This window comes from Tigriopus californicus, chromosome 12 (assembly GCF_007210705.1).
Source record: "Tigriopus californicus strain San Diego chromosome 12, Tcal_SD_v2.1, whole genome shotgun sequence".
Classification (NCBI taxonomy): Eukaryota; Metazoa; Arthropoda; class Copepoda; order Harpacticoida; family Harpacticidae; genus Tigriopus; species Tigriopus californicus.
In genome coordinates this window covers 8684951-8707200 of record NC_081451.1, presented here as the reverse complement: position 1 = coordinate 8707200, position 22250 = coordinate 8684951, and the positions used below count along the sequence as shown (strand labels likewise).

The window sequence follows — 22250 nt, the reverse complement described above, 5'->3', positions numbered from 1 at the left end:
TTTCTTCAAAACTTTAAAGGGTATTGTTACCAGTGTGTTACGTAATTGAGACACAACTTGGCGTTTTAAGAAGGCGCCTTATCAATTGGCCATACCATGACAAATATGCCATCTTTCTTGATTCTGTTTGGACCTTCTGTCACACTTTCGACCTTTTTGCACCTTTTTTGAACTTTCACGCTCATTTTTTGTTTCTTACAAGCCTTGACGTTTTGCACTTTTTGTCAGGCAGACCTGTTTGTAATAGGATGGCTGACAGCTGAAAGGCCGTTGGGTATGCTTTTTGACCTTGAAGGTACTGCCTCCAAACGGCTGGAGAAACACTTGCATGGTAATCAATTCTTCTCCAAGAGACAAACCGCTATAAACCCGGGTAATCCTCTAAGAAAACCTGTTATTAATATTTTCTTTCTGTTTAATGCTGACATGATGCCATGACGGAGTAAGGCTAGTTTTCCGAAGCAATTCAATCAATGGATAAAAAATATTTTGATTGTTTGTTTGAGGTAAATTATTCTTATTTTCGCCTTACCCATCCCAACACTATTCTTTGTCTTACTATTTTTAAGAAAGAATACAAAAGAAGGCATATCCATTCGGCAAGTATGCCGAAGTCAATTTCATTGAAATAAGCACACTTAATGTTTGAGATGAGTTGGAGAGTGACTGACTTCACTTTTCAAAAGGCTCACAGGCTCAAAAGGGAGTACACCCTTAAAGCCTGGTTGAATGAGGTCATTCAGCAAAAGTTTATCCCACCACCAGAGGCATTGGAGCGAGTACGTGCAGTCACCCACAAACTGATTGTCCTCCTTCAAAACCCCAAGAACAAGTTCAAAGTCGACCGATGCGCCCCTGGCGGATCTTATGGCAAAAGGACCGATACATGTCTCAAAGTGGATTTGGATATCGTTGTATTCGTTTCCACCAAAGCCAAGACCAAAAGGCAAAATGGATACGACCACTTGGACCCTATGCAGATGAGAGAGGTCGTATTTGACGAATGGAGGTCTATGCTTCAAGTGGAATTAGGCCTCGAGGATGAGGACTTCGGTGGGAAGAATGCCCTGTCCTTTCAATTGGATGGCATCGACATTGATCTCGTTTATGCCCCTAGTTTCTATCAACCAAAGAGGTCTATAGATTGATGAGCTTGGATCCCATTCAAACAAAGAGCCTTTGTTCACCAGCCTTAACGGAGATTGCCATTCAATCTGTGAAGCAGCAACCACCTCATGTCAACGATTTGTGTCGACTAACCAAATTATGGCAAAGTGGCGTTCCTTATTCAGGCTGGTTGGACGGAAGATCGTTTTTGTTTGAATGTTTAAGCATTTACACCGTTCGTGAGATACCCAATGATGGGCGGGATATCGTGGAGGCCTTCTGTTCGTTCTTGGAAAATGTAATCAAATTTCGGGAACTGACCGTGGCCTTTCCGAAGGTGTATGAGAAATACATTGGAAAAGTCGATGTGCAAGGCCCGGGGCTTTTTTTTAACCCTTTAACCCATTTGAGAACCTAACTAAGGACTTGGGATCCTCATTTTATGGCTGTTTCGCCAGGGCTGCCAGCATGACCCTTGATAGGATTAGCAAATATATATGTGGAGTACAAAGCCTTGTTTTGATGGATTTGCTGATGCCTTGGAAGGAAGAAATTCAGTCCTTCTATCGCTTTGCTACGTTCAACATAATCATGGGGTGGGATCAAAACTTGAAAAGCAGTTTTGACACCTTTTTGCCCATCTTGAGGAAGAACAACCCCGCCCATTCGACTCGCAAGTTCAAGAGTTTCTTCAAGCAATTCGCCACATTCCTGGTCTTAAAGGAATTAGATTTTGGTTGCAACATTTCCAGAAGTCCAGAAGCTTACTTGGAAGAGGTCTTCGACGCGTTGAACATAACCCGGAATGATAACGTGGGGGTTCATGCTAAAATGGACCTGACTTTTATTCTGCCTTGTCGACACCCTGACGTTCAAGGAGGATTCTTGATTTCATTTCAAGACAATCCTTCGCCTTCAAATAACAGATGGTGCTCAATTATGTGAGAGAATGAAGAACATATCGCACCTCTAGAGTTTGCGTAGAACGCTATTTTGACGTACATGTTTGAAGCTACCATGTGCTAGATCTGTCGCAACTTATTAAAACCGGTCCAACCAGTAACAGATCGTTAATCAATGAGAGATATAGTTCAAGATTCGACCATGCCTACGACAGTAATAAGGTAAAAAAAAGTCTTGTAACCCCTAATGGGAAAGTAATCACTAAGCTACCATCTTCGAGCTGCATACAGAAGAAGGGTACATAACCAAACGAATAAGTAACAAAGCTAATTTTCAAAAAGAACTACATTCAATCCCATCGTATTGCTTTCTGATGTATCAAAGATTGCCCAAGAATTGGCTTATGAACAAATGTTGGGACCGAGAACATTATCCCTGCAGGACAACATGGCTTCCACAAAGATCATTCCACCCTGATTGCATTGTGCTAAGTCTACAAAAACCTCGTGACTGCAAATGCCAATGAATTGTAGCTTATTGCAATTTGATCTGATTTTATCTTGACTGTGTGAACCCTGACATTCTGATGGACATGTAGGGAAGTAGCGGATTTGGAAGGACAGCCATGGGATGGGTCGGATCATTTCTGATTTAGAGGGAACTACGCGCTTGTAGCGATGAGGAACATTCCGATCCCATCCGAGTGGAAATTGGGTCACCTCAAGGTTCAATGCTCTCTCCTCATTTCTATCTCTCTTCTAGTATACATTTTCCGTTCCGTTCCGTTCTCCAGGAGTTCCGTACCGGTTTCACATGTATAGCCGATGGCTCGATTGCAGTTACTTGTCTATCCTGGTCTATCGAGCAAATCCCGACCAACTGGAAAAAATATTGAGTCACACTGAACTGCATGCCATAAAATAAGCTAAAAGCCAATGCATCCGAAACAAACATGATGATCGTCCGTGTAGGTCATCCCCCAAAAGCAAATCCAGCATCAATACAAGTTGATCAAGCTGAAGCTGAAAAAACTTCAATCTTGCACAAATCGGTGCGTTCACTTGCAAAACAATATAAAATGGTGAAAACATGTGGACCAAATTTTCAATTTTCCCCCCTTTCTAACCTTTTTCCACTTTTTGACTCTTCTTTGACTTGTTTCTTACTTTTTTCACATTTCAGAACACTTCTAGCCGTTTTGATCCATACTAAGGGCAAATTCATTTAACAAATAAGAGTGGCCTTAGAAATAACGCAGAAGAGAACCAATTGTATACCATAACACCCGTATCAATAAAACAAAGTGTTTTAACATTGCAAGAAATAAATCTTAATTTTCTTGTAAATGAAAAGGAAAAAAAACCAATAGATAATTGTTTAAATACAAATTAGTGTCACGCATTTTGTAACAGAAAACATACAAAAAAGAGACTTAAAACGGCCTAGATCGACTTTTTGCCAACATGACAACTTTTTTTGCTGTTTTGCATCTTTTTTTCACCCTTTATGCATTTTTCCCAACTAAAGTAACATGGCCTTGAATGGAATGAAATTCCGTTCAATGACCTTTGGGTCGACGCCATTAGACACTCCACTATTAGATGATGAAGGTAAGGACATTGAGCAGGTCTCATCCATGAAGGATTTAGGTGTAGTCCTCCAAGATAATGGAAAGTTCGATGAGCATATCCAGTTGAAAGTTGGTAAAGCTTTTCAAACATGCGGTTGGATATATCGCACATTTAAGTCCAGACTATCAGATCACGATGCTATCAAGATGCTAACTAGCTACACACGTCAATTGTTCAGCCGCATCTTGAATATGCCTCTCACATTTGGGCTCCAATTAGTTCAGCAGGTTGGCAAAAGCTCGAGCAGTGTCCAAAGATGTTTTACTAGGAAACATTGAAGAATAGAGAGCTCTCGTATTGGGAGAGGTTAGAAGGTTGGGATTGTACGAAAGGTATCTGATATTGTACGTTTTCAAAAGCATTCATGAGCTTTGTCCCAACCCAGGATTTAGGGTCAATTGTAGTGACCGTAGAGGCTTAATGTGCGTATTGAGAGCACCTTCAAGCCCTCGAGAATCCAGGCTAGTTAAAACAATGAAGTCCAACTCTCTTCTTTCTCGGGCTCCTTCATTGTTCAATTTGCTTCCCTCAAATATTCGTAGGGTTTATGTAGGGGTTGATCCAGTAGCAATATTTAAGTCAGACTTGGACAAGTTTTTTGACTAAAATTCCGGATCAACCTTATATTCAAGGATTAGCCAGATCAGCCAACTCCAATTCGTTGGTCGATCAATAATATATATATATATTATAAAAGTCAACTTATAATAAATAATCTTCTCGTCTTCAACTGCTGGGATTCCAATCCCGGTAGCGGTAAGGAAGTCCGCACCAAAAAAAAAAAATCCTTCCGTACTCAATAAGCCCTTTATTACAGAGGCTTTAGTTGCTTGGGTCAATGAAACCAGGGTGCTGCTTGAAGGACAGGCTCACCCAGTAGTTGAGAAGTCGACTGATTTGACCTTATGTAGAGGTTGAATTAGCAGCTCCTCTTGAAAAAGATCAGAATAAGACAGTTGTACAGAAAACAGTCTGTTCTGTTTACCGGAAGCAGCCTTGTCCTGAAGAAGGAAAAGGCTGTAAGTTTGACCACCCCAAATGGTGTCAAAAACTTCTCAAGTTCGGCCTTGAGAAATAGAATAGGATGAAGGGATGTTGAAAGGTATATTGTCCTTTTTTCCGCCCGTACATGTGCCGTCAGTCCTTGAGACATAAGACGTGCTTTAATGTACGGTGTGTGTACCTCTGTCTACGAAGAAGAGGCGCAAAGAAAGGCGAGAAATAGGATAGCTCAGTTTCGGAGTTTTAGAGCTAACCCTATTCCTAAACCAGGTAAATTTTTGAGTAGAATTCCAGATCAACCCTACATTCAAGGACTAGCTCGGTCTGTCAACTCAAATTTGTTGGTAGATCAAATATCATATAAAGAAAGAAAGGTAATAAATAGACGAATTCTAACCTTTCATTTTAATAGTACTGGGGATTACATTCCCTGTAGCGGTTAGATAAGCTTGTGAAGAATAAAACCAAAAATTAAAAAAAAATGAGAATAAAAAAATCTTCGCCCAAAAAGGCACCTTTTTAGAGATCATCTCATCATTCATCACTTCGAGGTTGCACTATTGTCTCCCCATTTCCACGTTCACCAGGGGAGAGGGAGACAAACCTGAAACAACAAGATGTTCAAGTTCGACTATATAATGAATATTTTTCGCGAATTAGGGGGCATCACATTCCGGGTCCAAGTCAGGATAGAAAATGGAGCTGTGCATCGGATCCGAAAAAGTAGGATCCAATCGGATCCGAATCCGATCGGATTAGATTGACAAACAATCTTCGGATTCCGATTCGAATTTGGAAAAAAATCGGATTCGGATTCGGTAGGATCAAACATTTCATTCAGGTCCGGATTCGGATTGGGTTCGGATCCGATCCAAGTCCAAAATTGCAAGATAATTAAATGAATCCCACACAAATAAAGAAACCCAAAATTTCAGAAAATAAGAAAAGGATCAAAGTATTAGCGGTCCATACAGTCAATATCAGGAAAAATGCAATTAGAATATCTCAATATATCAAGCCTCTTAATGCACAACTTTTGCACCATTTTGAGAACAGAATTATATTCAATGCTACTACAATTGAAGCATATAGTTAGGACAATTGCTACAAAAAATGACATTATTGCAACAGGAAGATTATATTCTGACTAAGGTAATTCCACTCAATCTCATCATTTTAAAACGTTGCAGTGGCAAAAGGCACATTTAGTAATAGTTAAATGACCTCGTTTTTTGTCAATTGATTAGGTAAGTACATCTCGGATTCGGATTTAGATTCGGATCCGGAAAAAATTCGGATTCGGATCGAGCAGAAAATTTAGGATTCGGATTCGGTCGAATTGGGAAAAAAATTCTCGGATTCGGATTACAAAAAATCACTTTTTGGGGACCCTGTCGGATCCCATGCATAGCTCTAATAGAGAAGCTCCACAACCGTCTGGGATAACTTTCTGCTTGAACCATGGAAGACCCTGTGATATGTGCATATTATACTAGACACCGTTGTCCAACCATATCGTGCCCTCGTGAAATTCTCTGAAGCATTCTCAAAAATTTCGTAGTTCATTGTCGTATTCCTTGTCATGATCTCTGATCAATAAATCCGTTCCAACTATTACTCAGGCCTCCTTGGAGCCTAGTTTAGTTCTGGCGCAGGCCCCATCACCTCCACGATATAATATCACAAAAACCTTCCAAACCTTGAAAGAGAGTGACAATGGGAACGTAAATCTCGGAAAGACCTGCACTTGAACATTAGACACGAGACCACGTTTTTCGAGGCATCAAGGGAACTCTGGAATTCTGGACCTCCGTGGACAAGGCCGCATGAGAATTCAAAAAAATGGCAGCTTCGTCCGGACTCTCTCACAGGATGGAATAGCGTGTAAATATGTTTTAGGTGAGCTTTTTTCGGTCTTCCTATCACTATGATTGCTGTGATTGGTTAATTCTCATAAGTTGTTAAATTCTCACGTGCCGACACCTTGAAACGTTCCCATTTTCCAGGGATGTTTTAATTGACGTTGTGTGGAGCTCTTGACGTTGTTTTTATGGGCTTTGCACCGACTGACATATGGTCATCATGATGAGAACACATGCAAAAACTTGTCGTTCTCCACGGCGAATTAAAATGTTTATTAGAGCAACAAAGCCGGGCTTTGTTCTGAGAAAAGCTTCTGCGGCTTTTAACTAGGAAGCGATTCATTAACGAACGATCACCGAACTGTGACTCAAAAGTCCCTCTCGACCAATCGGTCGCAAACTCCGCCTGGATTGTTGTTCAACGATGTTCAGGAGTTGGAATCAATCAGCCGGGATTTCTACGCGTTATGGAATGACGGAAGTACTTTACATACTGTGTACCTTCTACATAGGCTGTACAATGTACATGTTGCATGTAAGTGTTTACTTGTCCTATTCATCTCCGGACTTGAAGCAGGTTTGTGCTCAAAGTCACTTCCTTAGGGTAATTGTCAACGAAACTCTGTCATTAAGTCATCATCATTTTCTCCTCCATCTCCAGGATCTTTTCATACCCTGATTATGTCCCAGCCGTTTTGAGAGAAGTTGGTGGCATTCAATGATGAAAACTTGTCTTTTGATTAAGGGTGTACCTCAAGGCTTAATTAAGTTGAGGAATGAATTGAAGAAAATGAAAAACCAAGAGTTTTTGCTACTCTTCAGAAATGCAAAAACATAGAATAACCACTTCAGAAACGCACTTGATTGCATTTACGATTGAGTCTTCAGAAACGCAGAAGCACAATATCGAAAATTTGATCGTTGGGTTCGCATTTCCCCCGGGTGCCCATTGTCAAAAAAAGGTTATTAAGCCTCATTTATCCGGATGATCGTTCATTGAAAATATCACTGTCTTGGCACGGAGAACAAAAAAAAAAATCCGACGACTTGTGCCAATTTGCCCCCTCCCCCCCCCCTCATCGGTTTGGTTTATGAGTTGGATAAAAACAATAGGAAGAATATTGTTCCTGTCTTTTAACCCAAGTGGACATAGCTGAATTAAATCCAAGAGGCTTGAATTGCCTCACCAATTTTGGCTGCGTCAGATATGCATGAAAAATAATCTCTTAAGTTGAGCATGGAGACCATTGTTGAACTTCTTCTTCCTCATGAGAATTTTCACGGAATCATCTAGTTGAGGCCTGAACTTCCTCAAGATCTTTATCGAACTCATTTAACGATTGCCACAAGAATGAAGAAGGTTTCAAATTAAATATATTTCACTCACCGAATTGTAAAGCTAGGTACCTTGCCCAAGGGATTGACGAAGAAATTCGGATTGCCAGAAAGGAAACAAGAACCTAGGATGATTTTCAGAAGGACAACCCGTGATCTTTCTTCGTGCTTTAGAGATGAGAAACATCCTGCTCAAGGTCGGACAGAAGGCGCCACAACCCATGTATGAATGTAGACATTCATGAGCAGTAATGCACCCAGCATCATCAGACAAGTTGTTTTAGCATGGACATGGGTGGGAATTTGATTTTTTTTCTTCTACCCTGATATACGCAAATTGCGATCCTTGCTAATGTGTTTAAATCTCTGAAAGAAGATGTCGGTTGTTTGGGTACTGATTTTCCTTGATTTTATTAGATTGTTCACCAGAATTAACAAAACAAATTAGACTGCTCAGGACAAAACAAAGACGTGGAATATTCCGGCATTGTTAATTGAAAAAACAATCAATCACATGCTTGAAGATTAAAATAAGTAAGTGGCAGAGAGAGCACTGATCTTGCGCACAGAAAGATTCTCAGTCAAGTGGAAGCTCTCTACTTTAATTCTCCTCTCCAACCTTTCTGAAGACAAGTTTCAAGCACTATTTTTTACATTCTTAGTCCGTGTATTGCCGTAAATGCCTTTTGGGAAAGTTGGAAACACAAAAAGTCAGGATTGCTGAATTGTACCTGAGACCTCCTAAGCTGAGGCACTAAACTCATTAGGTTGTGCCAAAACAAGTCACTTTAGTGCACCTGGGTTAAGTACCAAACTGTGAATAATATGACAATGATAAATCAGTTATGTTTGTAATCATATTAAAGATTAAGCAGAGACTAATGTTTGGAACCATCAAAAATGTTTTTACCATGTCTTTGTCAACCTTATTTGAAGTTAAAGCAAAATGATATCATATTCCAATAAGAGATGATTTTGAGGGTTCAGGTGATTCCATTGTTTCCTTACTACAAAGGGCAAAATGCGGATAATGGCTTCTTTGGGCTCTCTTAGGCGGTTTCTTGCTTTCAAAACCACATTTAAAACAATATTGATTGCTAAACCTCAAAAAAGATAAAGTTGCCTTTCTAGATGACTTTTTTTAACGTTGAGCATATGCAAAAAAAGTGAGAAAGGACAAAAAAACAGCTCGGATAATGTGAAGCAAAGTGTAAAATGTAAAAACAAGGTGCAAAAATTAAAAAAAATGTACCTCAATTGTAGCTCTCTCTTTTTTTGCAGACTGCCTCAAACTGAAGAAAGGGTGTTGAATTTAATGTTTAAATTGATTGGTAGACCGATTACTGTAAAAAGTCTAAAGGGCAAGAGCTAAGCAAATCATAATCTTGCATTTTAATCATACTGAGGGTTACATTCTTTGCAATGGTAAGTAAAGCCAGTCTTAACCAAACCCAAGAAAAATGCTAAGGGTTCTGACTGAGGATTTAAAGCTAAGAAGGAAGCGGATAAGGACCCAAATGACAATAATAGGGCCAAAACTGCCCTAAACTGCGAAAAATATTAAGAAAAAACCCAAAAAGGGTCGAGAAACCTGAAAAATGGCTAAAATGTGAAATAATTAAAAATTTGGCACAAAAATTTTGTTTCAGCCAAAGCGGGAAAAAACGAAAAGGATTTTTCATGTTCTAATTTTTTTACAAGGTCTATATTTTTGGTATGACTTTTCACGGACTTTTCTAACCACTACAGGGAATGTAATCCCAAGTACTATCAAAATGAAAGGTTATAATTTGTCTTTTTATTACCTTTCAATATTTACATGATATTTGGTCTACCAATGAGTTTGAGTTGGCAGATGGAGTCAGTTCTTGAATGTAGGGTTGATCTGGAATGCCACCTAAAAATTGGTCCAAGTCTGACTTGAAAGATGCTACCAGATCAGAAAGGCCTATGTATATATTCCCTATGAATATTAGAGGGAAGCAAATTAAACAATGAAGGAGCCCGAGAAAGAAGATATCCCAATAGGAAAGAAATTTGGCCCCCCTTGCTACTGAATTGCTGGGGATCAGTCAGAGATGAGTTTAAATATCCTTGGTTTGCCTTTTTGAGAACTTCAGCTTGATCTTAAAACCATCCTTAGCCCTATGATTCTAGGGCTTATCAACAGAACAACTTAGATCTTTAAATCAATCCCAAGAGTTGATGTAGCAAAGTGGCCTAGGGAGAACCTTGAAATGGCTGGAATCTTCACCCCAGGTGGCCAGGGTTCAAATCCAGTTAATGCCAACTAACGTAGGGAGGAGATACGACTCAGCAGTCCGCAAGCAATATCCGCAATCTATCCCTTTATAAGTGGTTCCCCAGGCAAGAGAGGATGACTGAAGCTCGGCGTGAAAAGATGCGCTTTTCCCCTCCTTGATACTAGGGGGATCTCGGGATGTCCAACCATCGGCAGAATGTTTGCTCTTAACGACGCCGGGGCAACGAATAAGAGACACCTTTCAACCACTCGAACAACGTTGTCGTAGCCCTGCAGTACAAAACCACTCCGCAGTATTCAGCATCTCAAGCTCGTCAGTTGTAAATTGGAAACAAAAGCGAAAACATGTGGTTGAAAGTGGTACCCATCTTAAGCTGGTTTTGGATAGTGGACTGTGCTACACAGATCGGTAAGTTTCTAATCGGAAGAAATGAGTCTCACCCTACTATCTTGAGAACAAGAGAATACATTCATTTCTTGCCGAGATGGGTATAGCCTCTTTTATCATTAGTAAATCCCGTCATTCTAATCTTTAAGCATACCGCTCTAATTTGATCAGAGTTCGAGTTCCTTCAGGAAAAAACTTTGAAAACATTCGTACAATTTTCATACGTATGGAACGAATGAACATGAATGGTCTAGATGAAGGCCTTAATGTGCTATAGTTTAGAAACAATGCCGATTCTCACATTCATAAGAGCGACACAAGGTAATTAGAACGTTGCTCTTCCGAGGATTTGGCACTTGACAACTATTTCACCCTTGAATCAAATCTGTTGATCTGTCTGCCTTCCTTCCTGATGCCTCACAAAATGCTTCCTTCCGAAGTCCTCTTGAATTAAAACAACGCTTGCCACGACTAAATGTTATAGTTGCTCCTTCTACTAAACGAGGAACTATTTATTCTGTTTTATTTTGAAATTGGTCAAATCCCTATTGTAGGTTTGAAAGAAACATATTAGTCATGAAATGTATGAATATTTTAGAGGTACCTAACATGTTCTTTTGTGGGTTTGCTTGTTTTCTCAAAGTAATGGTATCATTTTTTAAACTTATTCTGGATCTTCCTTGGTGCATTATCATGCGAGTCCCAAGACGAAAAAAGATATAGATATCCTGTTTTAATTTACCATAACTTATCGAAACAGTTTTAGTGTGGAGATAATTGATGATTCCAACCAATCTCCCTTGTTGTTGACGTATTGCAAGACTTCCCTGGCAATTATTAGTTGTTCATGAAAATTATTAGATTAGATATGGATCGCAGATTAAGATGTGACATTGTCGGAACCTTTTCATGTCTTTAAAATGTAACTTGTGCAAGCCATGATTTCCTCATGAACCTTAACTTCTCCTCCACAAATGACAGTCCATCCTCTGATTAAGACCCCAATTTTCGATAAACTTCACGGATGATTGTTCAATTATGGAGGTAATGAGCAAATGTCCAATAGCAGCACACAAAGAAAAACACATTGGTCATCGCCATTGCTCAGACCGTCCAGAATGAGTTGGCAGCTACATTGGTCAAAGTCAATTAAATTGGCCGACAATTAGCCAATTAAACGGAAATGCCTTTGAGTGTCGTGATTATGCGGCAACACCTTACAAGTGCATTCAGCAGCCCTAGAGCGTTAGAATTGGACTATAAAAAGAAGATACATAAGCCATCACTTTGTAACTGTTTCTTGTTGTGATGGAGTTGGCTTTTCTTTGTCTCGTTCTATCTTATACTTGATACACTAGCCTAATTGCGGTGATAGATTATGACGAATCACTCAGGTGTATGTAAAAAATGTGCGGTGTCCAGTGGGTTGACACATTTTATGGTCGCTTGCCAAGTTTGTCAAATTGGAGGAAATTCCATTTTCAAGCAATTCGAAGACCCTTTGTCATGGATTAGTAGAGTACTGGACAATAAGCGAAGGTATCACAAACTGGTCGTTGATTTAAGTTAATGACATTGGCATGTAACGACCATGTTATCAAAATATTAGTTTCTTAGAATTCGTTTTTGAGCATGATTTTGAACTAGTTTCCACATTGATTGGTTTGTAAACGACCATTTTTTGGACAGTTATATTGATATTTCCCTAACTCTTTTCTTGATTTTCAAAACAAGGAACAACTCCTACTGATCTGAAAATATTGCCTCTTATGGCTTTGGCAATAAACATTAACGTCTTTATTCTTCTTGGAACCTCAAAGAAACATATTGAGGCTATAGTATAGGCATGTTCATGATGAGCTTATTTCTCGACATGAACATTGCAAAATTGTTTTTTGTTTACATTTCCCAATTCCTTGGATTTGATTTGATGCTGCGAGTACAAAACAACAGTTTGTGATAGTCCGTGAAAAAAGTGTTCTATTTTTTTGTAATATATTCCGATGATTAACTAACGTCACAGAAGATGTGACTAGACATATTAGTAATTCAATTTTAGAAAACGTCTTCCACAGCTCCACAATTATGAAGTAAAAAGCTAACTTCATGGTTAATGATATCTAGAAATATTGGTTGGCTTGTGGACTACATTGTCAAAAACAATTAGGATGTACTAAAATGTGCTGATCTAATAAATAATCACGGGAGGTTGCAACTAGGGTTACCAATTTACCCTTTCAATGGTATATGACACGATTAGAGGCGTCTCTAAAACTCCTCAGTTAGCCTCAAAACCGAACCCTGATTTTTCTTACGTCAAACCAGGGCAAACCTAGTTTTTTTTTACTTTCAAGTTTTCTGGCAACCTTGATTTTTAAAATTTATTTGATCATATCACTACCAAAATGGACTCTGTGTTACAATCTATTAAGCGGTCAAGTCCATTAGTAGGCACAAGAAGGGCATATGCTATCAAACCAAAAGTACCAAGTCACTATAAGTCATTGAAAGCAACACAAAAATGCAAGTGATCTCTAGGTTGCTAGCATTTTTCTTATCTTCTGGAACTGGACGTGCGTCTCATGATATAGCTAACAAGTCATCGTGATGGAGTTCGTATTCTCATACAACATTTAGGGTATGTTGGTTGAACTTGTATGTAAATGATGAAGAAATCGACTCTCTGTTCAAAAGATCTCTTCACTGAACGTGCATAAGAGGAAAACTATGCTCTTCATACTCCTAGGGTACTAGGAGTACAAAATCGCTCGAGATTGCCATCAATCTGACATTGAGAGTCATTCCAACCCTAGGATTACCACTCCTATGTACTTTTACTCCACTGATCATTAACTCGAATTCAAGATCATAGCTCAGAAAAACAACGACTGACAAGGTCGTACGCCAGGATCAAAAACACATATTTCTCATTTCTGCATTCCTATTTCCACCCTGTCACGTTGTCACCGGGCTAGAATGTTGTTATTCCCATACTCACATTGGATGATCCAACAAAACGATTTGTTCTGGTTTCCAGTGCGAAAAACGCATTACACAAAATACAATTCATGTTTGGAAGGATATGTCAAAAGGTGTGTTGTCCTCCAAAGAGATCAGAATCTATCCGAAACCAAGAACCGTTCAGTTGATAGGAAGTTGTTGAACAAGATCTAGTAGACGAATGAGCTAAGATAAAAAAATGTGCGGCAAGAATTGAATTTCTATACAAAGATACAACGGGACCCTAAATTGTTGGTTTCCTCTTTCTGGTTTGAACTTGTGAAGGTACTGCCTTAAACGACGAATGTTCTCGAAATCCCCGAGTCTTCACTAAAGCAACCAATCGATAAAAAACAAGAATTAAAATCTATTCCGATCTGGAAATAAAAAAAGAAAGGCTTCCCAATAACTTTGAATCCGGCATCAAGTTTAAATATATTTGTGGCTTCTTTGGCCAAATATTCAATATTCAGTTTTCATATACGTACAAGTGTTCATATCATGTGACGCCAGCGTTCCAAATAATCCTCATAAACCTATCTCATAAAAAGCGCACAAAAACATGCTTGTCAAGAAACCATTTAAGATCGATGACGTGAGAGTTTGTGTTCTTTAAATCTCGGATAGAATCACTTCCNCTATTTTCAAAAATGCTCGACAACATTTTCAAAATCAACATGAATCCATTGAAGTCTCTAGATCTATTCCGATCTGGAAATAAAAAAAAGGCTTCCCAATAACTTTGAATCCGGCATCAAGTTTAAATATATTTGTGGCTTCTTTGGCCAAATATTCAATATTCAGTTTTCATATACGTACAAGTGTTCATATCATGTGACGCCAGCGTTCCAAATAATCCTCATAAACCTATCTCATAAAAAGCGCACAAAAACATGCTTGTCAAGAAACCATTTAAGATCGATGACGTGAGAGTTTGTGTTCTTTAAATCTCGGATAGAATCACTTCCGGCTTTTCTTCTTTCGAAAATGTAATTCTTCCACCTGATGCTCAAAGAGGTTGCCCTTGAAAGTCTGCTACCCAAATGTGTTCAAAAGATGTTCTTCAATTGTACTATACTCTTACTCAAACTCCTCTAAAGAGATCGTAATCTAAGAGTGCACAAAATGGTTTCTGTCAGAGGCCAGAACAACAACATGACATGATGGCTCGTTATTTTAAGTGCATTAACACGGCCGTTTCAGGGTCAGTGACTTGTCCAACGATTTCACCTTGGTTGGATCAGACACAATTTTCAAATCCACTCGAGAATGATTTTCTTTTAGATAGTTTAACAAGACTGATCAAGGTCATCTGAGGTTGGTTCCAGGAGATCAAGTTCAATACCATTCTTCTTGTTGCAGGCTTCTTCACACCGCAATATGCCATTTTGGACCCTTCAACAGGCCGAACGATTCGGCAGAAGATCAGCAGGGATCAGATACAACAATATCGAGAATTGGCCATTTCTCAACGAGAAGGCAGAAACCTGAGACCGGAACGAGAAATCAGCTCCCATTACTTGTCTCCCCTTGGAGATGTTGTTAACGAGAAGGTAAAACTATGTGATCAATTGATCAATTATCATTATCATCCCGTGAGCGTCTCTATAGTTGTGAGGACAAGGGCAGTGCATTTTAAAGACGTGATAATTCTGTTGCTATGATTTTGTCATGTAGAGCGTGCTAGCAGATTCCGGCCTATATTGAATATCGTTGTCTCGCCATCTCAATAAAATTGTTTTCTAGAATGTCTTTATTTGGTCGGCTACCGCTCTCAATGACATATTCTTTAGTTAACAACAGGCCATAGAGGATAAAAGTAAATGTGAATTAGATTTGGAATTCAATAGCTCTTGGCTAAATGTAATCTTGGATAACGTCCAAATACTAATCCCGAAGTGATAGCTTTGGGCAAAGGGGGCTTTGATTAATGTTGAGTTTGGCTTTTCCGTCTGGCAAAACAAGTTGAGCGTTCAAAGCCAACTTTGAGCAAAACTATTGGCTATATTTAACGTTTAGTTGATCTTGATGGTGGTTGTTTAAACTTGTCATTGAGGACGTCATCTAAGAGCATCAAATCATCTGCCATTAGCACTCCTAAGGATCGTATTTTGACAGAAGATGAGTACATCCTTATCTCTTGCGAAAATACGTAACCTTTAAACTTTGGTTTAAAGTCATGAAAAGATAACTTAACAAAACTCATTTTTATGTTTGCTTGCATGTTAAGAAAACAGTTTTTCATGTTAATTTCTTATGTCAATTAAACTATTTTCCGCCGTCAATACTGTTTTTTTCTTTGCAAAGCGCTGAATTGCTCAACCTTCGAAAAAAGGTAGATCATTTATGTCAACCGTTGACAATTTTATAATTACAAGAATTTACAAATCACAAAAAATAGCATCCAGACACTGTGAAAGTTTCATACGCACATGGCAGTAATAATCTTATTATCAATCTGTTTCTGTTATTCGAACTAAAGAGGGGCATTCGTTTGCAAATTTCTGGCAAATTGTGAAGACGGACCCAACATCACGCAGCATCATTGAGAGGTTCGAGTAGGATTGAATTACTTATTGCGTAAGTCTTAAAAACGCCAGAGACCTGAGGTTTGAACTCACACACCTGATTCAACTAAAGTCGCGTTGTGATCATGTTCTCCCGAAATAAAGTTAGTATCCTTTCGGTTCCAATTACAAGTACAGTAGGGCTTTGCTTTGATTTCTTGTAGCTTATTCAAGGATTTAGGCAAAGTTAAAAACTTGCCACTAAAACGATTATGAAATACTATTCTAAAGACGAAATTAGTTAAGCACTTGCATAAAGAGCTTACTAACCTGTATTAAGTGAGGCACCGAGTTTAAAGGTCCAAATGGTTTCCAGAGACCTTTTGATGTGTTGCACAAACGCATTCATCTGTTTCGTGATCCCGACAATATCTAGAATCATCTCATGTCTACGTATATATCTGATTTCTCTTCCAAAGGAAGCTACCAAGCGATTCCAGAAACGCCAACGTGATAAGAAACAGCGCTACCAGTTGCCGCTTAGTCCGCACAAACCCAATCCGACCTATTTTCACGAAGGTATCGGTGACCACGACTCTGGTCTTCTTACCAACTCTATCCATCAAGATCCTGAAAGTTACTCTCCCGCATCTACCCCCACTTTCTTGAGGTACAGTTCAAATACCAGTTCCATTTTGAAACTCGATACAATGCCCGTCATTTGAAATTGATTGCCAGGAACACAAATGTGCCCAACATATTTGACAGTCTGAAAAGTACCGCCTTCTCGGACTTCGGATCCGGCTTTTTCCCTTACGCGGAACTCTCTGCTGACTCCGTCCCAACCTCTCCACGGGTTGAACGAAATCCCTTACCTGTTGAAGAGTATACTTTTGTAGAGGCCCCGACACTTTCATCTTATCAGACCCAAAACAATGAAAATCAATTCAATGGTAACCAACCTGCCTACAAATGGAGACAAAGGTATCCCATCTATGGTCGCCGAAAAAGGAGTGCCCAGTAAGTTGATAAGGTTTCGTGAGTCACAGAAAGATAACTCGTTGAACATGTGATCCCCTATATTTTCAGGTCTGACATCTTTGATGATTTGTCCGATGCTGGTCGCCCACAGACCAGGAGACAAACATCTTGGGTTCTCTTGGACCCGCTCACTGGGCGCCCTCGCAATAACCCTTACAAGGCTGAGCCCACATCCTTCCAAGATGAGTCCTTCTTGAGCCAACCCAGCCAACGAGTCACTCGATTCCAACCTTCACCCTTGCTTGACGAAGACGTCGATAGCTTCCCCCAGAACGACTCTCGGGAATCCGGCAGATATAACCGCCAGGGGGCGCCTATCTACAGATATTACAAAAAATACCCATATTCGGGTTGATCGTGCCAACACTTGGCAATCCACAATCCAAAACATATTTATTTACTATTTATCTGACTTGTTTCAATGATATTTTTTAATGAATAAAAGAAATTTCTTTTACTTCATTCTTCTCTTAACCCAACCACCCTGCTTGTAGCTGTCTCTTAGGTACAGGAGGTCTTCTTAGGCGGGGTCTTTTTATTGGAACATTGATGGGTCTCCGACCTGAACGAGGCTTAGGTGGCTTCCTGATCGTTTGCAAATGTTTGGGGGGTCTTCTCACTTCCACTGGTCTTTGCCGAGGCTTAAAAGGATCTCTCCGTGATGGATTGACACCTCTACCTCGTCCCCTGTCGAGGATCTCGTCCTCATACACGCTGATATATTCGGATTCCTCTTCTTGTTCGCTAGCAAAGGCCGATTCTTGACGGTGATGCTCTACATTGGACTCGAAACTAATCCCATTCGAATGACCAATTGTGGCGTGAAATTGATCCTTTCTGGAACTTGATTGATTTGCACTGGACTTGGAAGATTTCCTTCTGCGGCTTTTCCTTACGCCCTGCCTTCCCAATTCAGCTTCTCTACGCCGTTCTCGCCGCAATTGCTTCAACCGCATTTGCCTTTCGGACTCTTCATTAGCCTTTGAAAACGTGTCTTGGCGATCCCTTGACACTTCTTCACTCGATCCTCCAAATCTCTTGAACTCCCCAGATATAGAATCATCTTCATCCCATTTGAATTGGGATCCATGTCCCCTAGAGGCCCTTCTCTTCAAATTGATTGGATCTTCTCTGGGTTGATTTTTTGCCTCCAATACCCCAATTTCTCCTGGTTCAAATCCCGGTGAAACCCGGGGCTGAGCGTTGTGCCAACCAGCATTCAAGTATGGATCTGGCCCTAGAGGTCGAAAATTGGGGTTCTCCACCTGCTTCGGGCGGTCTGGTTGAAACCCCCCCGAACTACCCCCTTGACTTGGGGGTGGGTTGGTGGGACGATCAAAAACCTGGTCTCTTCTTTGATGTTGTCCTGGTCTTGAAGGGCGCCAAACTGTAGGAACCTCCTCTGGTTGGGCAAAACCTGGTCTAATCATCTCAAGGTCACCATTGGGAGGAACTTGATATTCTGTGGGAACTCTGTGTTCTTTTGGTGCCTTCAGGTTTTGGCCCTTGGGACCCAGATCGTGTCTGGGCCTCTCACCTTCAGGAGCCAAACGTGGTGGAGGTATATCTTCAAAGATTGGACCACTAGGCAATTGTTGCTGCTGATCTTTACCTTCTTTAGGCGGTCTTACACCCCATGAACTACCATATTCGTAGATTTGAGGTCGAACCTTTGGAAACGATACCGCTTTGGGTGCCCGGCCATTGGGAACCGTGCCAATAATAGTGCCTTGATCCATGGATCCTCGAATCCGGTCTCTCCCTTCTATGTGCTCATGATCTAGTGTGCCCACACTTTGTCCACCAGGAAACCCCAGGGAACCACCTTGGCTTTCAACCTTTTGATCTTGCTGGAAAGGCCGTTTCTCTTCTGCCATTTGGGCGTCCTCGATCCAATCTTGAAGATGTTGGTTTCTCTCTAGGTTGGAGGTTAGAGGAGCTTCGTCTAGATTGCCACGCCCATTCGCGAATCCTTTTCCTGGGCTTTCTAGTTTGGGCTCCAAGGGGCGATCTCTTTGACAACGGCAAATCCTTGGAATACCAATATTGTTTTGGGAGGCATTTGAAATACCAATGGAGGAATCGAGACTTCTGAATACTGCAGAAAAATAAATACGTCTATTGAAAGAGGCCTTGCAGAATAATTTGAGATGATCGCATGACACGATACAAAAATAACTTTTTTTTCGACTATGCTCCCAAGATTATTAAAAAGGGGTCATAACATGTTTTGATTTTGGTCTAAATAGTTGTTCTAGGATAAAATCATATTTTGAAGCATCCTGAAATCATGGTCAATGAAAAAGAAGAAAATTAATACCATTATTGTGTGAGAATCTAAGACAATTGGATTCAAAACACTTACGATATAGTCCATAGACAAAGTAAATTATTCCTTGAGGTACTTATCAATGCCAATTGATTTATGCATTCTTAGGGAAGAGATGGTCAAAATAAAGGAAATTGTTAAAAAATTAAACCTAACAATACGAGATGAATATAAATCTTTTTTTCCTTTGGTTTTTAGAGAGAAATATTGTGCAAAAACCATCATATGGAATGTATTGTACAGGGTGGTAAAAAGTCAAGGGGTGCTCTTTGTGCGTTCTGAAAATCTTAAACATTTTAAGCAAAGGTTCACATTCAATTCAAATCATATGATTATGTATGTATCAGTTGATTGGCTTTCAAAATATGAATGGCCCCTTTTTTCAGCAAAATCGAGTGCTAGCGAATCACTTAGGCGCTCAGCAGGTGCTTTAAACAAGTTGTTTTGACCTTACAAATGACTGTTTTCTTTGAGATAACATAAAAAATGCAAATTGTGCTTAAGAGGAATCAAATAGAGTCTTTCAAAGTCTTGAGGGCATAACTGAAACATATAAATTAAAAATCCATGTAACGTTATGATTCAAGGCTTAAGGATGAAAGGGTCACCTTGATCACGAGCAAAAATGGCTGGTTGGTGATGTTCTGAAAAAAAAATAATAATGTCTCATTTTGTCCAAAGCACAGTATTAAAAGAGAAATTGGTCTTATACCTTGTTCCAAGAGATCGAGAAGATTCACAGATTCGGCCTCCAACGTGGAGATTGAACCAAAAATAATCAAGATAACTCCACATAGCTCTACGCTGTTCGAAGAGAAATATTTCCCTTCTGAAGTCATCACAAGACAGATCTCGATCGTTCATCAAATGAAATCATGACATGTGTATTCCGTGTTCGAACCAGCTCTTTACTAATTCAGAGTTGTCTAAGAACTCACAAGATAGAAGCAAACAAGATGTGCAAAGGTCTGGCCTACAGAAATCGGGGCCTATACCTGAACATTATGAATTCGAGTAAAACGCTTTTTTTGCTCTAAATAAGAACCAAAGATATCATTCAAGTATGTTTGAACTTACAAAAGCGAATTCAAACAGACTTGAAATGATCAATTTAAAAAAAAGAACATTGTGTTAACGTTTGAGGGTTAAACATGAATTAGATTTCGGCTAAGTTCCAGGGACTTTAGTTTTTTAGGGTCTCGATTCGGTCCCGGATTTTCAAATCGAGATAACTCACTCTATCGAGCAGCTAAGTCAAATCACATCAGAAGAACGTATTTCTGGGTGAAATTCTAGGTCTGGACACTCTAATTCTACTTGAGACAACACATGAAAGCTAAAGCGCCCATGGACAGGACATGAAACCTTAAAATCTTTTTTTTCTTTTGTTTTCAGGCCAGAAATACCGGGTCCTAGTGAGAAATAATTCTGCTTATCCGGATCTGAATATAATCAATACTCTTGAATGAATTCTCTCTTCATCCTCTCGAAACTGAAAATCAAATTCGATCCGCAGCTCTGTCTCCACTCCTTCATTGACGATTTCAAAGAATTCAAATCGTTTTGAAGCTTTAATCATAAGGGTATGTCCATGTCTGACTTAAGGGATGCTACTGGATCAATACCTACATACTCTCTATGAATGTTTGAGGGGAGGAAATCGAACAGAGAAAGAGACACAGATTTTGATGTGTTGAGTATCTGATTAGTAGAGAGTAGAAAATCAAATTGTCAAAAAATCGTATGTGCTCGAAGCAAAAATCAAATAAAAACTAAGAGCCCATGACTCATGGAAAATTTTTAGTCATGATTGTATTCCAAGATCACTGAACCTCAGTTTTTCGCGAGCCAAACTTGTAGCGTCCAACATTGCAACCATTTATTCCCTATTTGAACACTTTTTTTCGTCAATCGCTTATATTAAGCTTCTTAAAAAAATGCATCAAATATTGATAAAAATTCGACCAAATTAACAGTTTTACTTTGGTTCGAATATACGTGAGCGGTAAAAGAACTGTGACGAATACTTGTTCTCCAGAACACCCCTCCATACCCAACAGTAAGAACAATAGATCCTTTTTACCCAAACAAGGGTCTAAAGTCCAAATGATATCACAGAGGCAAACATTGATTCCTAGGAGGTCCTAGGTTCGAATCCCACACAATCATTTGACTCTCAATCTCGGCAAATTACACTGCGTGCCCACAGATGGCGCTGAGTGGTCACAAATGCGTTCACAAAACATCATGCCCACCAAAGGATCTGTTCCTACTTCACAACTCTCAGTTTGACAAGCAACTTCGGCAGACAAGGATAGTTCCAAAGGATCAAATGACTCATCACCAGATTCATGTTCAATATCATCAATATCGACAGAAGCAATATTGATCTTCTTGATTCGGGGTCTGTATTTCTTCCTGGATGCTGGCGTTGTGTCACAGGAGAAGATGGTTGGAACATAAGACGGATGTGTGCGAGTGGGACTCCTTTCTTGGTTCACAAAGTGAAGGGCACATATCCTGGAATATTTGGCTGGATACCAATCTTCGCCCAAGGGATGGAATTGACAGACGGCTTTCCGCCATAATTCTCGCTGCTCGAGATTTTTGACGGAAAATGAAAAGAAACTTATACCGAGTCTTCTGGCCTCGAGGTATTTACTGTTGCAATTATAGACGCAACAACTTAACCCTCTTTGAACACTACGTCTTTTTTCGGCTTTGTTCATGTTTTGGGGAAAATTTTGCTTGCCATGTAAACAGACAGGGTTGCAGCAAATTTAGACAACTTTGGGTCAGACTCGAAGGTTTCAATACCATCCGTTTGCTTTAAGAAATCTTGAGATTTCACCACAAAAAAACCAAGGATGCCCCTCGTGGAG

General features: G+C 39.7%; 2 protein-coding genes and 1 long non-coding RNA gene across 3 annotated transcripts; 1 reads left to right on the top strand and 2 right to left on the bottom strand.

The window, feature by feature from the left end:
* Positions 1-5025: 5025 nt before the first annotated feature.
* LOC131892178 (uncharacterized) lies at positions 5026-6671 on the bottom strand. The gene is made up of 2 exons (XR_009374531.1): positions 6617-6671; positions 5026-5247 (listed from the first exon to the last, which is right to left on the bottom strand). It is a non-coding gene; the product is annotated as an uncharacterized LOC131892178 (long non-coding RNA).
* Positions 6672-10363: 3692 nt separating this feature from the next.
* LOC131892174 (uncharacterized) lies at positions 10364-17482 on the top strand. Its single transcript, XM_059241958.1, has 5 exons — positions 10364-10512; positions 14854-15044; positions 16478-16668; positions 16737-17018; positions 17088-17482. The coding sequence occupies exons 1-5, from the start codon at positions 10449-10451 to the stop codon at positions 17392-17394; spliced, it is 1035 nt and encodes a 344-aa protein (XP_059097941.1). The 5' UTR covers positions 10364-10448; the 3' UTR covers positions 17395-17482.
* Positions 17416-20750, bottom strand: LOC131892170 (uncharacterized). Its single transcript, XM_059241949.1, has 3 exons — positions 20081-20750; positions 19977-20012; positions 17416-19137 (listed from the first exon to the last, which is right to left on the bottom strand). The coding sequence occupies exons 1-3, from the start codon at positions 20205-20207 to the stop codon at positions 17510-17512; spliced, it is 1791 nt and encodes a 596-aa protein (XP_059097932.1). The 5' UTR covers positions 20208-20750; the 3' UTR covers positions 17416-17509.
* Positions 20751-22250: the final 1500 nt, after the last annotated feature.